The sequence below is a fragment of the Nycticebus coucang genome, chromosome 14 (genome assembly GCF_027406575.1).
Source record: "Nycticebus coucang isolate mNycCou1 chromosome 14, mNycCou1.pri, whole genome shotgun sequence".
NCBI lineage: Eukaryota > Metazoa > Chordata > Mammalia > Primates > Lorisidae > Nycticebus > Nycticebus coucang.
The window spans coordinates 80,272,773-80,288,124 of record NC_069793.1 but is presented as its reverse complement, the minus strand read 5'-3'; the positions used below and the strand labels follow the sequence as shown (position 1 = coordinate 80,288,124).

At 33.7% G+C, this 15,352-nt stretch overlaps 1 protein-coding gene across 1 annotated transcript in view; it reads left to right on the top strand.

Annotated features, from left to right (window-relative positions):
• Positions 1-15,352, top strand: part of DLG2 (discs large MAGUK scaffold protein 2) — a 2,435,891-nt gene that overhangs the window by 250,107 nt on the left and 2,170,432 nt on the right. The window contains exon 4 of the mRNA XM_053560224.1: positions 9,043-9,188. Coding sequence (XP_053416199.1) covers positions 9,043-9,188 — 146 coding nt within the window. The remainder of the gene's footprint in view (positions 1-9,042; positions 9,189-15,352) is intronic.

Here is a 15,352-nt window from a genome sequence, read left to right as displayed (position 1 = left end):
TTTTTTTTTTGATGAAGAGATGGCAAAAATTTATTCTTTCAGTTATGTAAATTTTGTTAGAAAATACTTAAGGAGGTATTTTACAAAAACATGAAGATTTATAATTAAGCTACCAAAAATTTTTCTGAAGAATACAAGATATTTCCAACAATAGCAATAATCAATTGATACAGAATTTGAAATACTTTAGATTTTTAAAAGCTTTATGTAAGTTATATATTTTATTTATTTACATATTTTTATTTCAGAATATTATGGGGACACAAGTGTTTTGGTTCCTGGATTGCTTTTTTTTCAGTATGAGTCAAAGTTGTAAATGTGTCCATCACTCAGATAGTGTATGTTGTATCTGATAGGTAGCAAGATTTCTTAGCACAATAAATCATAAGCTTATTATAATATAGTGGGTATGATTATACCTGAACTATAATGACATGCATATGATAATTACCTATGTAATTAATAAAATTCATACATTATAATAAATAATTATCACATCATTTATGTATAATCATATATGATTAAAATTATACTATAATTTTGGTAAAATTTTGTTATACATTTTATAGGATTATATTTTCAATAATTTCTATTATACAATCTAAAATTGGTCTTTCAGATAATTGGAACACCAGTGTTTACAAGAATTCTTATTTTTGAGATTAGCCATTAGCTGTTACTTCTTGGACCAACTTCAAGTGAAATGATTACAGGCTTCTATTTAAGTCAAACCTTTAGACATGGTAGAGTGTGATACTTTTCTCAAGTGGTGGTTGACGTTAAACATTTTAATCTGCCAAAGAAACACCCTTCATCTCACGGTGTATATAAGAAGGGTCTAAGCCCTTGATGTTTAAAAGTAGTGGTCTATCCAGTCTTATGATTCAGAATGTGGGTCCAAAATAAGAAGAAAGAACAAAGTGAAACAAGATGAAAACTGAAACAAAAAATCTTGCCAGTTTGGAAATTTAGGAGTCGCTGCATACTAGATTTGAGGAGATAAGAGGGACACCGTATTTTTGCAGTTCCAGTCTACTCATACACAATTCACTTTAGTTTTCTCTATTGCATACTTTCACTCTCTACTTTTGGAGGTTTTTCCTATTTAACACATGTCACTATCTCCCTGTAGACTGAATGTTATTCTGGCCTCAGATGAGTGGCTCAATTGGACTGACTATAAAATCATATACAATCTCCATTAAACAAAATATTTAGTAAATCTATACTTATGTGCCTGATGGTAAAGTTTTTCTCAAAATCTGGTTTCTCGTTTCATCACTATCTTGCCATCTTTTTCTCTTCTGCTGATCATTTTATGTTAAAATTAGCTCATTTTTTCTGGAAAAAATTGTTATAATATTGCTGCATGACTAATATTTATTGTTCAAAGCAAATCTGAGAAGCCAGCAAGGTCATCTATAGAAACTTTTTAACATTTAACTGTTTCTAAGCTTCACTATACTGACAGTCTGTAGTTACCTCTTATATACAGAAGCATCCTTGCCTTCCCTTGCATTCATCAGCTAGGAAGATAAGGTCCCCGGAGTCCAGATTCTCTTTCTATTTGAGATTTTGCTGATGGAGAGAGAAATGAAATAGCATCAGCTAAGCACAGTGCAGTTGAGATTAGTTAAAATATTCCCGGTAAAAGCCCTTGGAAAGTTTTTTGAAAGAGTTCCTTAGGTTGGTTTGATTTTCCTTACATCTGGTGATCTGAAGAATTTTCTAAATGATATTCTAGTCATGTGTTTGATAATTAAATATGCTTGTTTTAACACTGATATCATTCAGTTAACCCCTAGGATGTTTTCCATTATTTACATTATTGTAGCATATTGTAGTAAAGGGGGTAGGTATTAGTGTCAAATGTGGATTCTATCTAATACTAGCCTTGCAATTATCTAGCCTGGTGACTTTGAGCAAGTTTCCTAGTCTCATGAGGTGATTGAAGGAATTAAGTAAAATAAGTGACATTTTCAGAGTATAACTAAGATACAGTGGGTAAATGGAAAATGTTAATTTCCTTTTGCTTCCTTTTCTTCAATGAGCAATATCAATACTTAATCTCTGACTGCAAGATATTTGGAATTTTAGGAAAGGGCATATGAGAGAAAACAGAATTTAAAACCAGATACATAGATCTTCCCAAAATTTGTAGAATTTACATGGTAAATATTTGTGGAATAAAATGGCCTCATAACATTCCTATAACTTGGATGATTGATGTGAAACTGAAAGTTAATTATCTCCTAGATTTAGAATAAGACACACCTGGTTGTGGTTTTGCAGTATAAGATAAAAGGTAACTAATTTGCATGAACAGTATCATGAATTTATTTAGTGCCTGCTTTTTGAGCAACTTGAAGTATCACATTTATTCATCAAAGAGATATTTTGAATTAGAATTCATTTTACTGGTTGAATTTTTAAAGACCTTATTTGAGGCACAAAAATTACTGTGTTGCTCTGTGCACATCTTACTGCATTTCTATTAAAATTTCCATTTCAATAAGCTTTAAAAAAACTTGTAAATAACAATTTTCTGCCTCCTCAAATTTTAATTTTGCTTTATTGTTTCAAGTGTATGCCCTTTTACCTCTTTTGGAAGAAATTACTTCTGGCTAAGCATATTCTGTGTTCAGGTATCCAACATTTAATGAGACATCCAGTGTACATAGTATTGTTCAAAGATGATGCATTAATCAAAGAATAATAGCTAGGATTTACTGAATATGTTCTAGATAACGGTTCAATTATGTGGAACACTTACAAATTTCAATTTTACAGGTGAAGAAAATGAGACTTAGAAAAATTAAATAACTTGCTAATGGTCACACATTTAATAAGAAGGGGAGCCAGGGTCCGTGGGACTCCAAAGCTTATGCTTTCATTTCCAGATCATTATCCTGCCTCATTTAGGTGCTACGGTTCTTCTGTAACATTCTACACTTTATGCTTTGTTCCTCTTTGAGTCTCTTTCCTCTGAATTTTTCTTACAAATGTTACTGGAGATTTTCAATTCCATACTTATCCCTAACACCATCTAAACCTTACCATTTTTAAAGGTTATTTGAAATTCAATATAATTTCAAATCTACAGGAAAAGTTATGAGAATAGTACAAGTAACTTCTGTGTGAGGTCTGACAATTAAGTTCATGAATTTATCTTAGAAAAAGTGCGACATACCTCTTGCTGAGTATCACTACAGTCATCTTTGAAGTACTCCTCTTAGGAAGCTATGTGTTGATGCCAGAGCCTAGTTCACCCTTCAGAGCAATTTTGGAACTCTTTTTCAAAAGTCATTATATTGCCCTTGATATCCTGATTGTCATCAAAATGTCTTCCTTTTGATACTTCCTCTATCTTTGGGTAGAGAAAAATGTCATTGGGGGCCAGATTAAGTGAGTATGGAGGGTATTCCAAAACAGTTACTTGTTTACTGTTTAAAAACTCTCTTACAGACAGTGCCAAGTGAGCTAGTACATTGTCGTAATGTAAGAGCCATAAGTTGTTGGCAAAAGGTTCAGGTCATTTTCATTTAACTTTTCATGCTATCTTTTCAGCACTTCTAAGTAGTGAACTTGGTTAACTGTCCAGTTGGTACAAATTCATAATGAACAATCTCTATGATACCAGAAAAGGTTAGCAACATTATTTTGACTCTTGATTTGGAGTGACGGAGGATTTTGGTTATAGGGAATTGGCTGAATTCCGATGAGCACTTTGATACATAGTATTGGTACAACCATGTTTCATTACCAATGATAACACGGCCCAAAACATCATCTTGCCTCTCCAAAAGGTCTTGGCAAACTTTGATTTTGTTTATTGGTGAGCTCCTTTGGGACCATATTTGCACACACCTTTCTCATGCCGAAATTTTCAGTTAAGATTTTCTTAACTTTTTCTATTCATGTTTATTTGGATTGCTATGCTTCTCACAGTCAGTTGATAAATTTGACACATTTTTGCAATGTTTTCATTGATTCTGCTTATTACTGGCAGCCCTGGCCTCTTTTCATCAGTGAGGCTTTCTCTCCCCTGAGAAAAACATTTAATCCTTTTGTATGTTGCCATTTTCTTCATGGCATTAGTCCCCAAAACTTGGACTAATATGTCCCTGATTTCACTTCCACTCTTGCCAAGTTCAATTATTAAGAAATTTACAAATGTTTGTTTGTTGCTCTAATTCAAGCTACAACTTTCTCACAATGGCACACAAAAACACACAACAACAATAATGAATGCCAGTCAGCAAGACACTGCTATATGTCAACACAAACATAGTGAGACACTGATTTACAAAGGTTATAAAACCTTACCAAGCTGTGTGTATAGTGCTGCCATCATAAGCACACAGTGGCAAGTTCATGAACTTCATTGTTAGACCTCATATATTCACTTTACCCAGATGCACCAATCATTTATTTTGTCTGCTTGTCTTAACATTTTCTATTTATTCACGTCTCTTTCTTTCTATATCTATACAGATATACAAATATGCACATGTATGCATATTAATGAGCTATTGGAAAGTGAGTTGTGGACGTCAGGCCCCTTTAATCACTAAATAATGTATATTCTCTAAAACAAGAATATTCTCTTACATAAATAGTGCAATTATCAAAACCAAGAAATTTAGCATTGGTACAGTCTTTCCTAATGCACAGTCCATATTCAATTTCAGCAGTTATATACATCATGTTGTTTATAGTTATATTTCCCTGGTCCAGAATCTATCTTGAATCACACATTACATTCAATTGTCATGCCTCTTTAGACTCTTTTAACCTGTAGTAATTCATTAGCCTTTCTTAACCTTGACATTTTTGATGATTACAGAGTATTTGAAGAATGTCCTATAATTTATGATTTTCAGATGTTTCCTCATGATTAGATTTAGTTTATGCATTTTTTTTGGCAGGAATATTACAGTAGTGATGGCATGTCTTTATCAGTATAGTAAATAGGAGCTTCCCAGGGCCACTTTGCTCCAAATTCTTGAGAGATAATTAGGAGATTACATGATGTTATGTTCCTTGCCAAATTTTTAACCACTAGTTGCAACATCTATTGATGATTTTCTAATTCTGGTATTTCTTATATATTTATTAGTTGGAATTCTACTTTAAGAAAGAGCTTTCCTTTTCTCAATTCAATCACTCATTTTTTTCTATCAGGATGGACTAAAGAATCCTCATTTTATTAAATAGGTTATAATCTATTACTATTATTAATTTATTTTTAATGCTTATATTGTTCTAGATTTGGTCAGTAGGAGCTCCTTCAAACTGGCTGACATGTCCTTTTGATATGATAGCATGTTTTTGGAGCACTTCATTACTTTCTTTTACAAAGAGATGACCCAGACTTATCTTCTGATTTCCTTGCTGTAATCTTGGAATGTGTATTCTTCACTCCTTTTAGTAGAGGGAAGTATTTCGAATACCAGATTTCCTTCCTAATATACTCTTTTTCTGCTTTCCCTCCCTCAATTTCTTTCTTCCTTTTTTCTTCAAGATTATGGCTTGTCTAGGCACAGAACAACTCCAGTTGTATCAGAATATTCTGGAAATTTGCTTGAGCTTTAGGATATAAGAATTTCCTCATTCCCTGGTTTTAATATCTGTTGAGTTCTGACTTGAATTAGTCCTTGGACTCTGGGTTTTCACTCATCCCTGCTTTGCCTCTTCTGTTTCCTCCCTTGCTATGTTGTTTGTGTTTACCGGTGACCTTGCCCTCACACTATTCTTGGATGTGAAATTTAACTTATATTTTATTTTCAACTTTAGCCCATTCCTAATATTCCACTTTATTCCTCCAGTATCAGGTAATATCCTTAAAACTGTGTAACTGCAAGCTTAAGATAGGACACTAACCACTGATACAGACTTTATTGAAAATTCTACTTCTGTGCTTTGGTATCTAGTTGTCCTGGACTCAAATGGATTGGTGAAATGATAACTTTATTTTGTAGAAGACAAAGTATATGGGATATGGATACAGGATAAGGAAATTAGATATGAGCATTTATTTGGTTCCTTAAACAGGACCAAGTGTTCAGAAAAGGCAAATAAACAAAGGCAACCATGATACATTTTTCTTTTTTTAGTCCTTGTATTGCCAGACTTCATTATTTCGGGGAATAATTTTGATGAGAGTGGTATTTAAATCTGATCTTAGTTTGTATATATTATCATTACTGAGGTTGAGATTATTTCCCCAGGTTTGTATGTAATATATGATTCCTTTCCTATGACATGTCTATTCATACCTTTTACTATTGTTTGTTTGTATGTCGTTTCCTTTTTGATTTGTAGTTCTTTCCATGTCTGGGTACTGTTCCTTCATCTATATGTTGTGAAATTACATGCTTTCAATCCGTGCCTTGTCTTTTTGCTTTTTTAATTGAGGTATAACTGACATATAATAAAGTACACATGTGTGAAATGCATAATTTAATATGTTTGGACCTGTGTTTACACTATTAGCACAATCAAGATAGTGAGCATACTCATCACTTCTAAAAATGTCCTTACTTACTGGTGTTATAAATTGCTCCAGGCTCATTTTGTTATGTCTTCTGTCTCAGTCCTTGAATCAATCATTTCTCTAAGAAGGCCTGTTTCCTTTCATTGGAAAATGATGTTAGAAATAAGAAGCTTTAGGTGTGCTCATTGCTATTGGGGTGTCCTTGCTTCTAGACTTTCTCAGCATACAGATTATAAAACAGAGCTATGAAATGTCCACATATATATTTATTTCTATTTTTATCTGTATTTTAATCTATCTATCTTTCCATCCTACATCTCTTAAAAACTTTGCATTCATACAGCTATTTCCAATTCTAATTTAATACCACAGTGTTTATGTAGTATCTTTTATGACTTGGTGGAGAATGCTTATATTGGCCAAAATCTGGGCACTAGTGTGCTCATTATTACTGTGGTATCATTGCTTCTAGAGCAAAGAAATATATGCATATAACTAAGGCATATGTCTATACAGGGTGGCTATAAAGTTTGTGTGCAATTTAAAAATAGACAACTATTTTGAAAAACACAAATTTTAGAATAAAAAATAAAGTATTCACTGTAGCATGTTATAAAGTCATATTTAAAAGGGGATTGAAATTCAAGAAGGGTAGAAAAAAGCTTCAACTATATCTGTAATGTTTTATTTCTTAAACTGGGTGAAACTACATTAACGTTGGTACTGGTATTGTCATTACATTTTGCACTTTTGAAATAAAAAATTACATTAAATAGAAAAAAAGACAATTATTTTAAATTGCACACACTTTGTGGCCACCCTGTATTAAGCGGAACATAAGTTTATAGTGAGATTGCCAACTGTAATCTAATATAGGAATCATTCTAATCTTTCCACCATTTACTTGACTATGACTTCCTACTCCAGCAGTGAGAAACCTGATTCCCATCATCCACTATCCAATTACTAAATTGTTCAGTTCCAGTATACATGTAGTATCAAAACTGTCAATATGTGCTTCCTGGTAAACCAATTTACCAACTAGAGCATGATGCTTTTGTATTGTTTTTTTTTTGGTCTTTAGTATTATAGTCTCTCCTACTATTAAAATTACTGAGGTCAGCATTTCCCTCCCACCATGTACATTGAAGTTATTTAATACATTTTGAATACAGTTGCATTATTTTGTAATAGTGTGCATTTCATCTTGGGACCTGTTAACTTCTTAAATGATTTTTTTAAATTTTGAATACATTAAGTTTTAATCTTTATGATACTGAGTTCAATGGATTTTGGCAAATGCTTCATATTATGTGTTCTCTACTAAAATATCATGACAGAATATTTTCATCATTCGGTGCTTTATCTAGCCAATCCTCTTTCCCCCTCATGGAAACTCTGGCAAACAATGATCTTTTTACTTTCTCTTTAGTTTTATTTTGTCCAGATGCCATCTAAGTGGAATCATACAATATATACCTTTTCAGACTGTCTTCTTTCACTTAGCAATATGCATTTAAGATTCATCCATGTTTTGATAGCTTGATAGCTTATACCTAACCACCAAATAACTCAATTATATAGATTTACAATAGTTTATTCACTTATTGAAGGACATCTTGGTTGCTTCCAGTTTTCATGTTTTTTCAGTTATGAATAAAGAAAGCTACTACCCTGTTTTCCCGAAAATAAGACAGTGTCTTATTTTAAAGTGTGCTCCCAAAGATGCACTAGGTCTTATTTTCAGGGGATGTCTTATCTTTCCTGTAAGTAGGTCTTATTTTCGGAGGATGTCTTATTTTCGGGGAAACAGGGTATATGCATTCTTTCTTTTTTTTGAGACAGAGTCTTACTTTGTCACCCTGAGTAGAGTGCTGTGGCATTATAGCTCATGGCAACCTCCAACTCTTGAGTTCAAGCAGTCCTCTTGCCTCCTGAGCAGCTGGGTCTACAGGTGCCTGACACAATGCCCAGCTATATATATGTATTTTTTTTTCGTAGAGACAGAGTTTCACTTTATGGCCCTCGGTAGAGTGCTGTGGCCTCACACAGCTCACAGCAACCTCCAACTCCTGGGCTTAAGCGATTCTCTTGCCTCAGCCTCCCAAGTAGCTGGGACTACAGGCGCCTGCCACAACACCCGGCTATTTTTTTTTTTTTTTTGGTTGCAGTTTGGCCAGGGCGGGGTTTAAACCCGCCACCCTCGGTATATGGGGCCGGCGCCCTACCGACTGAGCCACAGGCGCCGCCCTATTTTTTTGTTTTTAGAAAGGGGGTCTTGCTCTTGCTCAGGCTGGTCTCTAACTCTGAGCTCAAGCAATCTACCTCCTCATCCTCCCAGAGTGCTAGGATTATAATGCTCATCAGGGGTATATGCATTCTTATGCAGATAAAAAGGCAAGTTTCAGGATTTCTCTTTTCTGATTGTTTTACTTTGTGATCCATATTTATGCAGTTCTTTTAACCAGCAATTTTTTTATATGTATATATAAGCTATTTATGAGGTGACGCATGACATTTTGATGCCTCTGTGCATTTCATTACAGATATTCAAGAGTTTTATGAGATGACATTGCTTAATTCTCAAAAAAGTTGTGAGCAGAAGATAGAAGAAGCCAATCGAGTTGCACAGAAATGGGAAAAGACATCTCTTCTTGCTACAGGTCATGACTGTCTTCAAAAATCTGCAGAGGTACATTTTTGTAACTCCTAAATAACAATAATATTAGGACTTTCTTATGTTAGTGAAGAACTATTATGAACAAATAGAAATAATAATAATAGAAATGTAGTTATACCATACTGTATGCAATTTTCATATATGAAAATCCAAGTTTTTCCAAAAGAAAAATAGGGAATGGTAGGACCTAATTCTTCATATTATGTAAATGAGTTCTGTTAAGAATATTGTCATAGTCTGAGTTGAGTCAAGTCTAAGGCATTCTGGAATTGCAGAACGTGGTTCTATGTGCAGTAGGAGAAGGAGATGAATAGTGGGATAGAGAGTGTGATCTGCGGTTGTGATTTCCATAGCAGGAACATATAACTTGGAGTATGAATATAATGATTCATTTGAGGGCAGGAACAAAATAATAGAATTCCCTTTCCTATGTCTTTTAATCACATTCTTTAAAATTTTCTATATTTTGGTAATTTATGACTATTAATAGTAATGCATCCACATTTAAAAAATAAATGTAATAGAGTTGTATGCTCACACGATTTTAACAGATAGGATTAGGGGCTAGAAAAGTTTGGATACTATTGTTGGAATTAACATTTATCAAAGGGTAAGATAAGTTGAAGCATGTCTCAAGTTCATAGCTAAGGCTAATGAGGAGGCAGGGGCAAATCAATGATATTATTAAGGGGCAATCAATACTTTGAAGGTAATAGCGCATACTCACACACACAATTGCTCAGGATTGAAATTGTGGAGAAAAGATGAAGAGGAAAGAGTAGAGTGAAGGGGATGGCAACAGGATGGGAGGGCACAGAGCTTACGGAGACCTGGAATACCAATGGTGGTAATACTGCAAAGCTGTGAGAAGCTCCCAGAAATTTGCTGGTCTCTGAGGAATCAAACTTTGGCCACAAGATGTGCCACTGGCATCTTGTGGATACATACTGTTACAATTACAGTGTTTGTGCTGTGCACTAACATATGATACAAATATCGAAGAAAATAAAACTATTGTGCTGCCACTAAGTGGGAAATAATTTTATCAGTGAAAAAAGACACAAATTCAAGATGGCTGACTGAGAGCATTTCATGCATGCCTCCTCCACTTTGAAAAATCAGAGTAGTGTAGTACGTTAATAGTTACACTTTGAATACATTATCTAAAAGAGAATGATGGAATTCAGCAGAGAAATTACAGTGGACAACAAAAGTGGGAAAGGAGAAGGAAGAAAGGCAATCTTTCTGGATAGGATTGACTAGAAGCCAGGAGTGACTTCCCAGTGTGGAGAAAGGGTAAGTAAGAGACTTCTTCTAATCATTTACATCCCTGCTATAGAATCAGGTAATCCTGGCTGCAGAAGAACCCCTTGGCCCGCCCTACCCCTTAAACTAACATAGGAAGCTTCTGAGAGACCATGAAGTGGAACTAGTCCTGGAAGGGAGTTCATGCTGGGTCCCATAGCCTCTCTGAGACCTAAGTAGGTATAGCAAGGTGCCACTTTTAAACTTAGCTTCTAGCAATCTACATGCTATTCTGGGACCCAGATGCACTGAGTTTGGGACACTAGGGAAACTTGGGGTGCCATTGTTCATGTCACATTGGCTTCTAAAGGTCCAAAAACCTGCCCACGTACCTGGTCCACTATTGCTGTTACCAATGTTGAGCAAGCTGAAGAATTGAAACTAAAGTAACTACTAATACAGATTCTAGTATACAACTGCCTGCGGGGAGCACAAAGATAGGTATGCACACTAACACCACCCCACAGGGACATCCCAGTCCCCAAAACAAACTCCCCATTGCTTCCACTAATAACTACTACTAATATCATACCAAGACAAACACTAACACTGTTTATAGAAAAGAAATCAAAGACTACACTACTCACACCCAGTTGCACATATCCAGAATCAAAGCCAAAACATTAAAGATAACAATTTTAGGAAAAAGTCCTTCTCTAGGGAAGTAAATACAAAAGTAGGAGAAAGTGACTGTTGGGAGCCTACCTGCTGGGAGGCAAGGCCCCCCGTTTTGAGGAAATGTACTTATCTCACTCACGTCAAAGACGGAGTGCAAATCAGGCCTAGTGGTTTTCTTGTTATGGCTGGTTTCTGAACCAGATTAGATTGGAGCCATGCCCCTTAGTCTGAACAGACTGCTGAGAATGCTATTTGCCCCTAGGCTGTTTTTAATCAGGTTATGTAACCATGAGAAGATCATGCCTTCAAGCTGCTGTATTAAAAGCTGTGCAAATAAAGCTGAGATTGCTGAGTCCTAGTGAGGACAGCCCTCCTGATCGCACTATCTCGTGTCTTTAATTTCCCATTTCGTGCATGGTCTACTCGCGGGATCCCTAATAATAACCTTTGCCAGGCAGGTTCCCGGCAAGTGACTATTGTACCAGATGTACAGACATCAGCATAAAGACACAGGAAACATGAAAAACCAAAAAAAATGACACCTCAAAAGTACACAATAATTTTTCAACAAAATATTCCAATCAAAGAGAAACTTACAAAATCACAGTAAAAAAAATCAAAATATTGATTTTGAAGATACTTGGTGACAGATACAAGAGACTTCTGAAAATAAAAATACAAATGTTCAGAAAAACAATTTAGAATATGAAGGAAAAATTTATTAAAGAAGTAAATGTTTTAAAAAAGAACCATGATGCAATAAAGCCACAAAAATTTTCTTAAAAAAAAAAATTCTAGAAATGAAGAAATTATTGAAAGAGATACCAAATATTTTTGAAATCTTCAATAATAGACATGATCAGGCAGAAGAAAGAATTTTGGAATTTGAAGATAGATCTTTTGAAATAATCTGGTCAAACAAAAATGTAAAGAAAGAATAAAATAGAATGAGCAAAATCTTTATGACATTAGAGACAACATAAAACTATCAAGTTTATGAATTATCAGCAAAGAAACAAAAGATAAGAAAGCCTATTCAACAAAATAATAGATGAAAACTTCCTGAATCTAGCAAGGGATTTAGGCATTCATACACAGGAGGCCCATTGATTTCTCAACAAATATAATGCAAAAACGTCTCCTCAACATGTTATAATCAAAGTGTCTAAAATCAAAGTTAAAGAGTGAATCCCCCAAACACCATGCTATAGGTCATGGTGTAATGGTCATTTATATAAACTATTGTGTTTTCTCTATTTTATTTAGGGTTGATTATATCAATGAAACTATTTGAGTCCAAGAGTATGGACATTTTTTAAGGCCCTTGTCACAAACTGTCAAAGTGCTTTGCAGAATGATGCCATCAATAGTGTTTGAAAGGCCAAACCGCCTATACCTTTAATAGCATTTACTTATTATTTAAAGTATTTTGTCAAATTAACGGATTAAATTTTTTCTTAATACTTTAAATTGAAATTATTTGTTCACTATTGAGACTGAACTGTTTTTCTTTATAATTATTGGTAACTATATTTCTTCTGTAATTAATTCAAGCTCTTTGTCTACTTTTCTAAGTGGTATTAGAATTCTTATTGTTTTGCAAAGAGCATTTTATTTACAAAGTTTGCCATTTGGTTGTTATAATTATGGGATTTTTCTGCTTTTTTGATTACTATTAATTATGCTTATAGTTCTTTTTGACATATAAATTTTAATATTAATTTTCATGTGGTACAATCTATCATTTTCTTTCTTTTATTCTTATTTCTTTACTTTGTTCTTCCCTTTTCCTGGATTTGTTAAGTATGCTTCTACATATTTTCTAGGCTTTTATTGCTTTCATATTTCCCCTTTTAAAATTTTAAAAATTATTTTATTTCACTACTAGATACATAACGCCATACATATACATAATTTTGTAGAAATGCACAAATGAAAAAATATGTACCTTTTATTATAAATCAAGTTTTTCTTAAAATAATTTTTCTATTTTTATAGTCTCCCTCCTCTTTCATTCACTTCCTGTTCACACTGTTTAGCTATATCCTTTCTCTATAAAATGTAATGTTATGTTAAAACTTGTGTTTATTCTTTTCTACACTCATATGTTTTCATATACAAACTATATACATAAACATGGTTTTTTCTTATATATACTAGAACATTCACACATAAACACACACACACACACACACACACATATACAGAGAATTTTGGAAAGTCATCATTGCTTGAAAAGTGTTCACATTATATGCCCATTTCTTCAAGTTGTCTAGGATAGCTGTAGTTTGATCTTCTAATAGATCCATAATTAATAGTGTAAGTATATAATTTATTTAGTCATTCCTTTCTTGGTGGGAATTTACTTTGTTCCAATTTTCTGCCACCGTGAGTAATGCTGCAATCATCTTCATATGTACATATGAACTCACTGTTGCTTTTGTTCTATAAATCTATAGGATAGATTCTCAGGGGTAGCATTATTGGTTCCCAGAGTATGCAGACTTTTAATCTGAATAAGTGTTGCCACACTGATTTCACTTTCAAATTTCTACTGCAATGAATGTGGTTGCCATTTTACATCACATCTATGCCAATAATAAGTGTTTCAGCTCTTCTTACTCTTTGCCAGTTTGATAGGCATAGTGATATTTTATTTTTAACTGATATTTTATTTTTAACTTAATTTGCATTTCCAGACTATAAGTAAATTTGAGCATTGTTTCATATGTTTCTTGGCTATTTGAATTTTCTCTTTTGTGAATTTGTTCATATTATATTTCTACTGGATATATTTCTTATCAATTTGTATGGGTTTTGTATATTTAAATAATTTATATAATCTTGCTATGTATAGCTTCCTTTAGACAGACAGACTATGCATGAATTTATACACATATGTAATTCCTTTGAGTTTTGGTTAATATTTTTTCTTCAAATATAGCAGCTAGGTAACATATTTAAAAAGGAAATATAGTGTTAGTATGTTTACTAGTGATTATCTAAAAGATTATTTGATCGAATCCATACAAATTGAAGCTTTTCATTGGTTTATGAATAGATGTCATCATTATAAAGATGAATGATGAGAAAAAAATTCACCTGAATATTACACATTTTTCAGTGTCAAGATTAGCACATCAAAACAGAGTTAATATAATGTGTGTTTTTCTACAGGCAATTGTAGGGGTTCTTTTAATTTCATTTTATCTCCTGTTTAAGAAGTCCTCAGCCTGAGGTCATTTGAATATTGGCCAGTAATACCTAAAACAGCAGAACATAAAACATACTGACTTCAATCATTCTGCTTCTTAAGCAAATCTGATTGCTTTTTCTTAATGGGTTGTATGAAACAAAGAGACATGTCTGATTGGCCTATCTCACTGAAGATGAAAATGGGCACAGGGGAAAATTATCTCTTATTTGGAGTCTTAGTGTACTGAGGCAAGATAATTGACAATCCTGTCCCGTGTGTTTAAATTGTTGGTCTAAGTGGAGAACAGAAATTGAGAAATAGAGTCAAAATGAAGTTTGTAACCAGAAAAGCTTAGAATAATGGACAGTGTAGATTCTGAATGTGTAATACAAATGCTTGTTGTGGTGGTTTTTAATTCTCACCTTCTGTCCTCTCTTAGACAAGTGGAGTTTATTTTAAGCAGTTAGAAAAGACTTGTAAATTCTCTAAGGAAGAGTCATAAATCTCACCTATTTCTGATTCCTTACCACCCACAAGAATAGTTGTCACATAGTAGGCTCAAGAAATATATCTTGAACTGGAAAGAAGTCCCTGTAAGCATCCTCTGGCTCATAACTCAATTTGGCCATACGAATCCGGTCTGTCATTATGTTCTTTTAGATGAGATTCTCTAGGATGTATTATAGGATAGAATAGAGAAAAAAATTGATAAGCCAGTGTTGATCAAATCTGGAAAAAGATGCCATGGATAATATCCTCTAAAGCAATAAGGATGATATTCTTATGTGACTGGTAAATTGGCTCTAGAAACAGAAGTTTCAAAAACATTTCAAGCAATGAGGGCACCATATTGTATATAATGTTACTTTCTAGTGGATTATGTAAGTGCTAATGTTTAAAAATAAAGCAATTTTTTTTTTTTTTTTTTTGGCCGGGGCTGGGTTTGAACCCGCCACCTCCGGCATATGGGACCGGCGCCCTACTCCTTGAGCCACAGGCACCGCCCCAAAATAAAGCAATTTTTTAATAGCTTTATTAAGACATCCATTACCCTTTA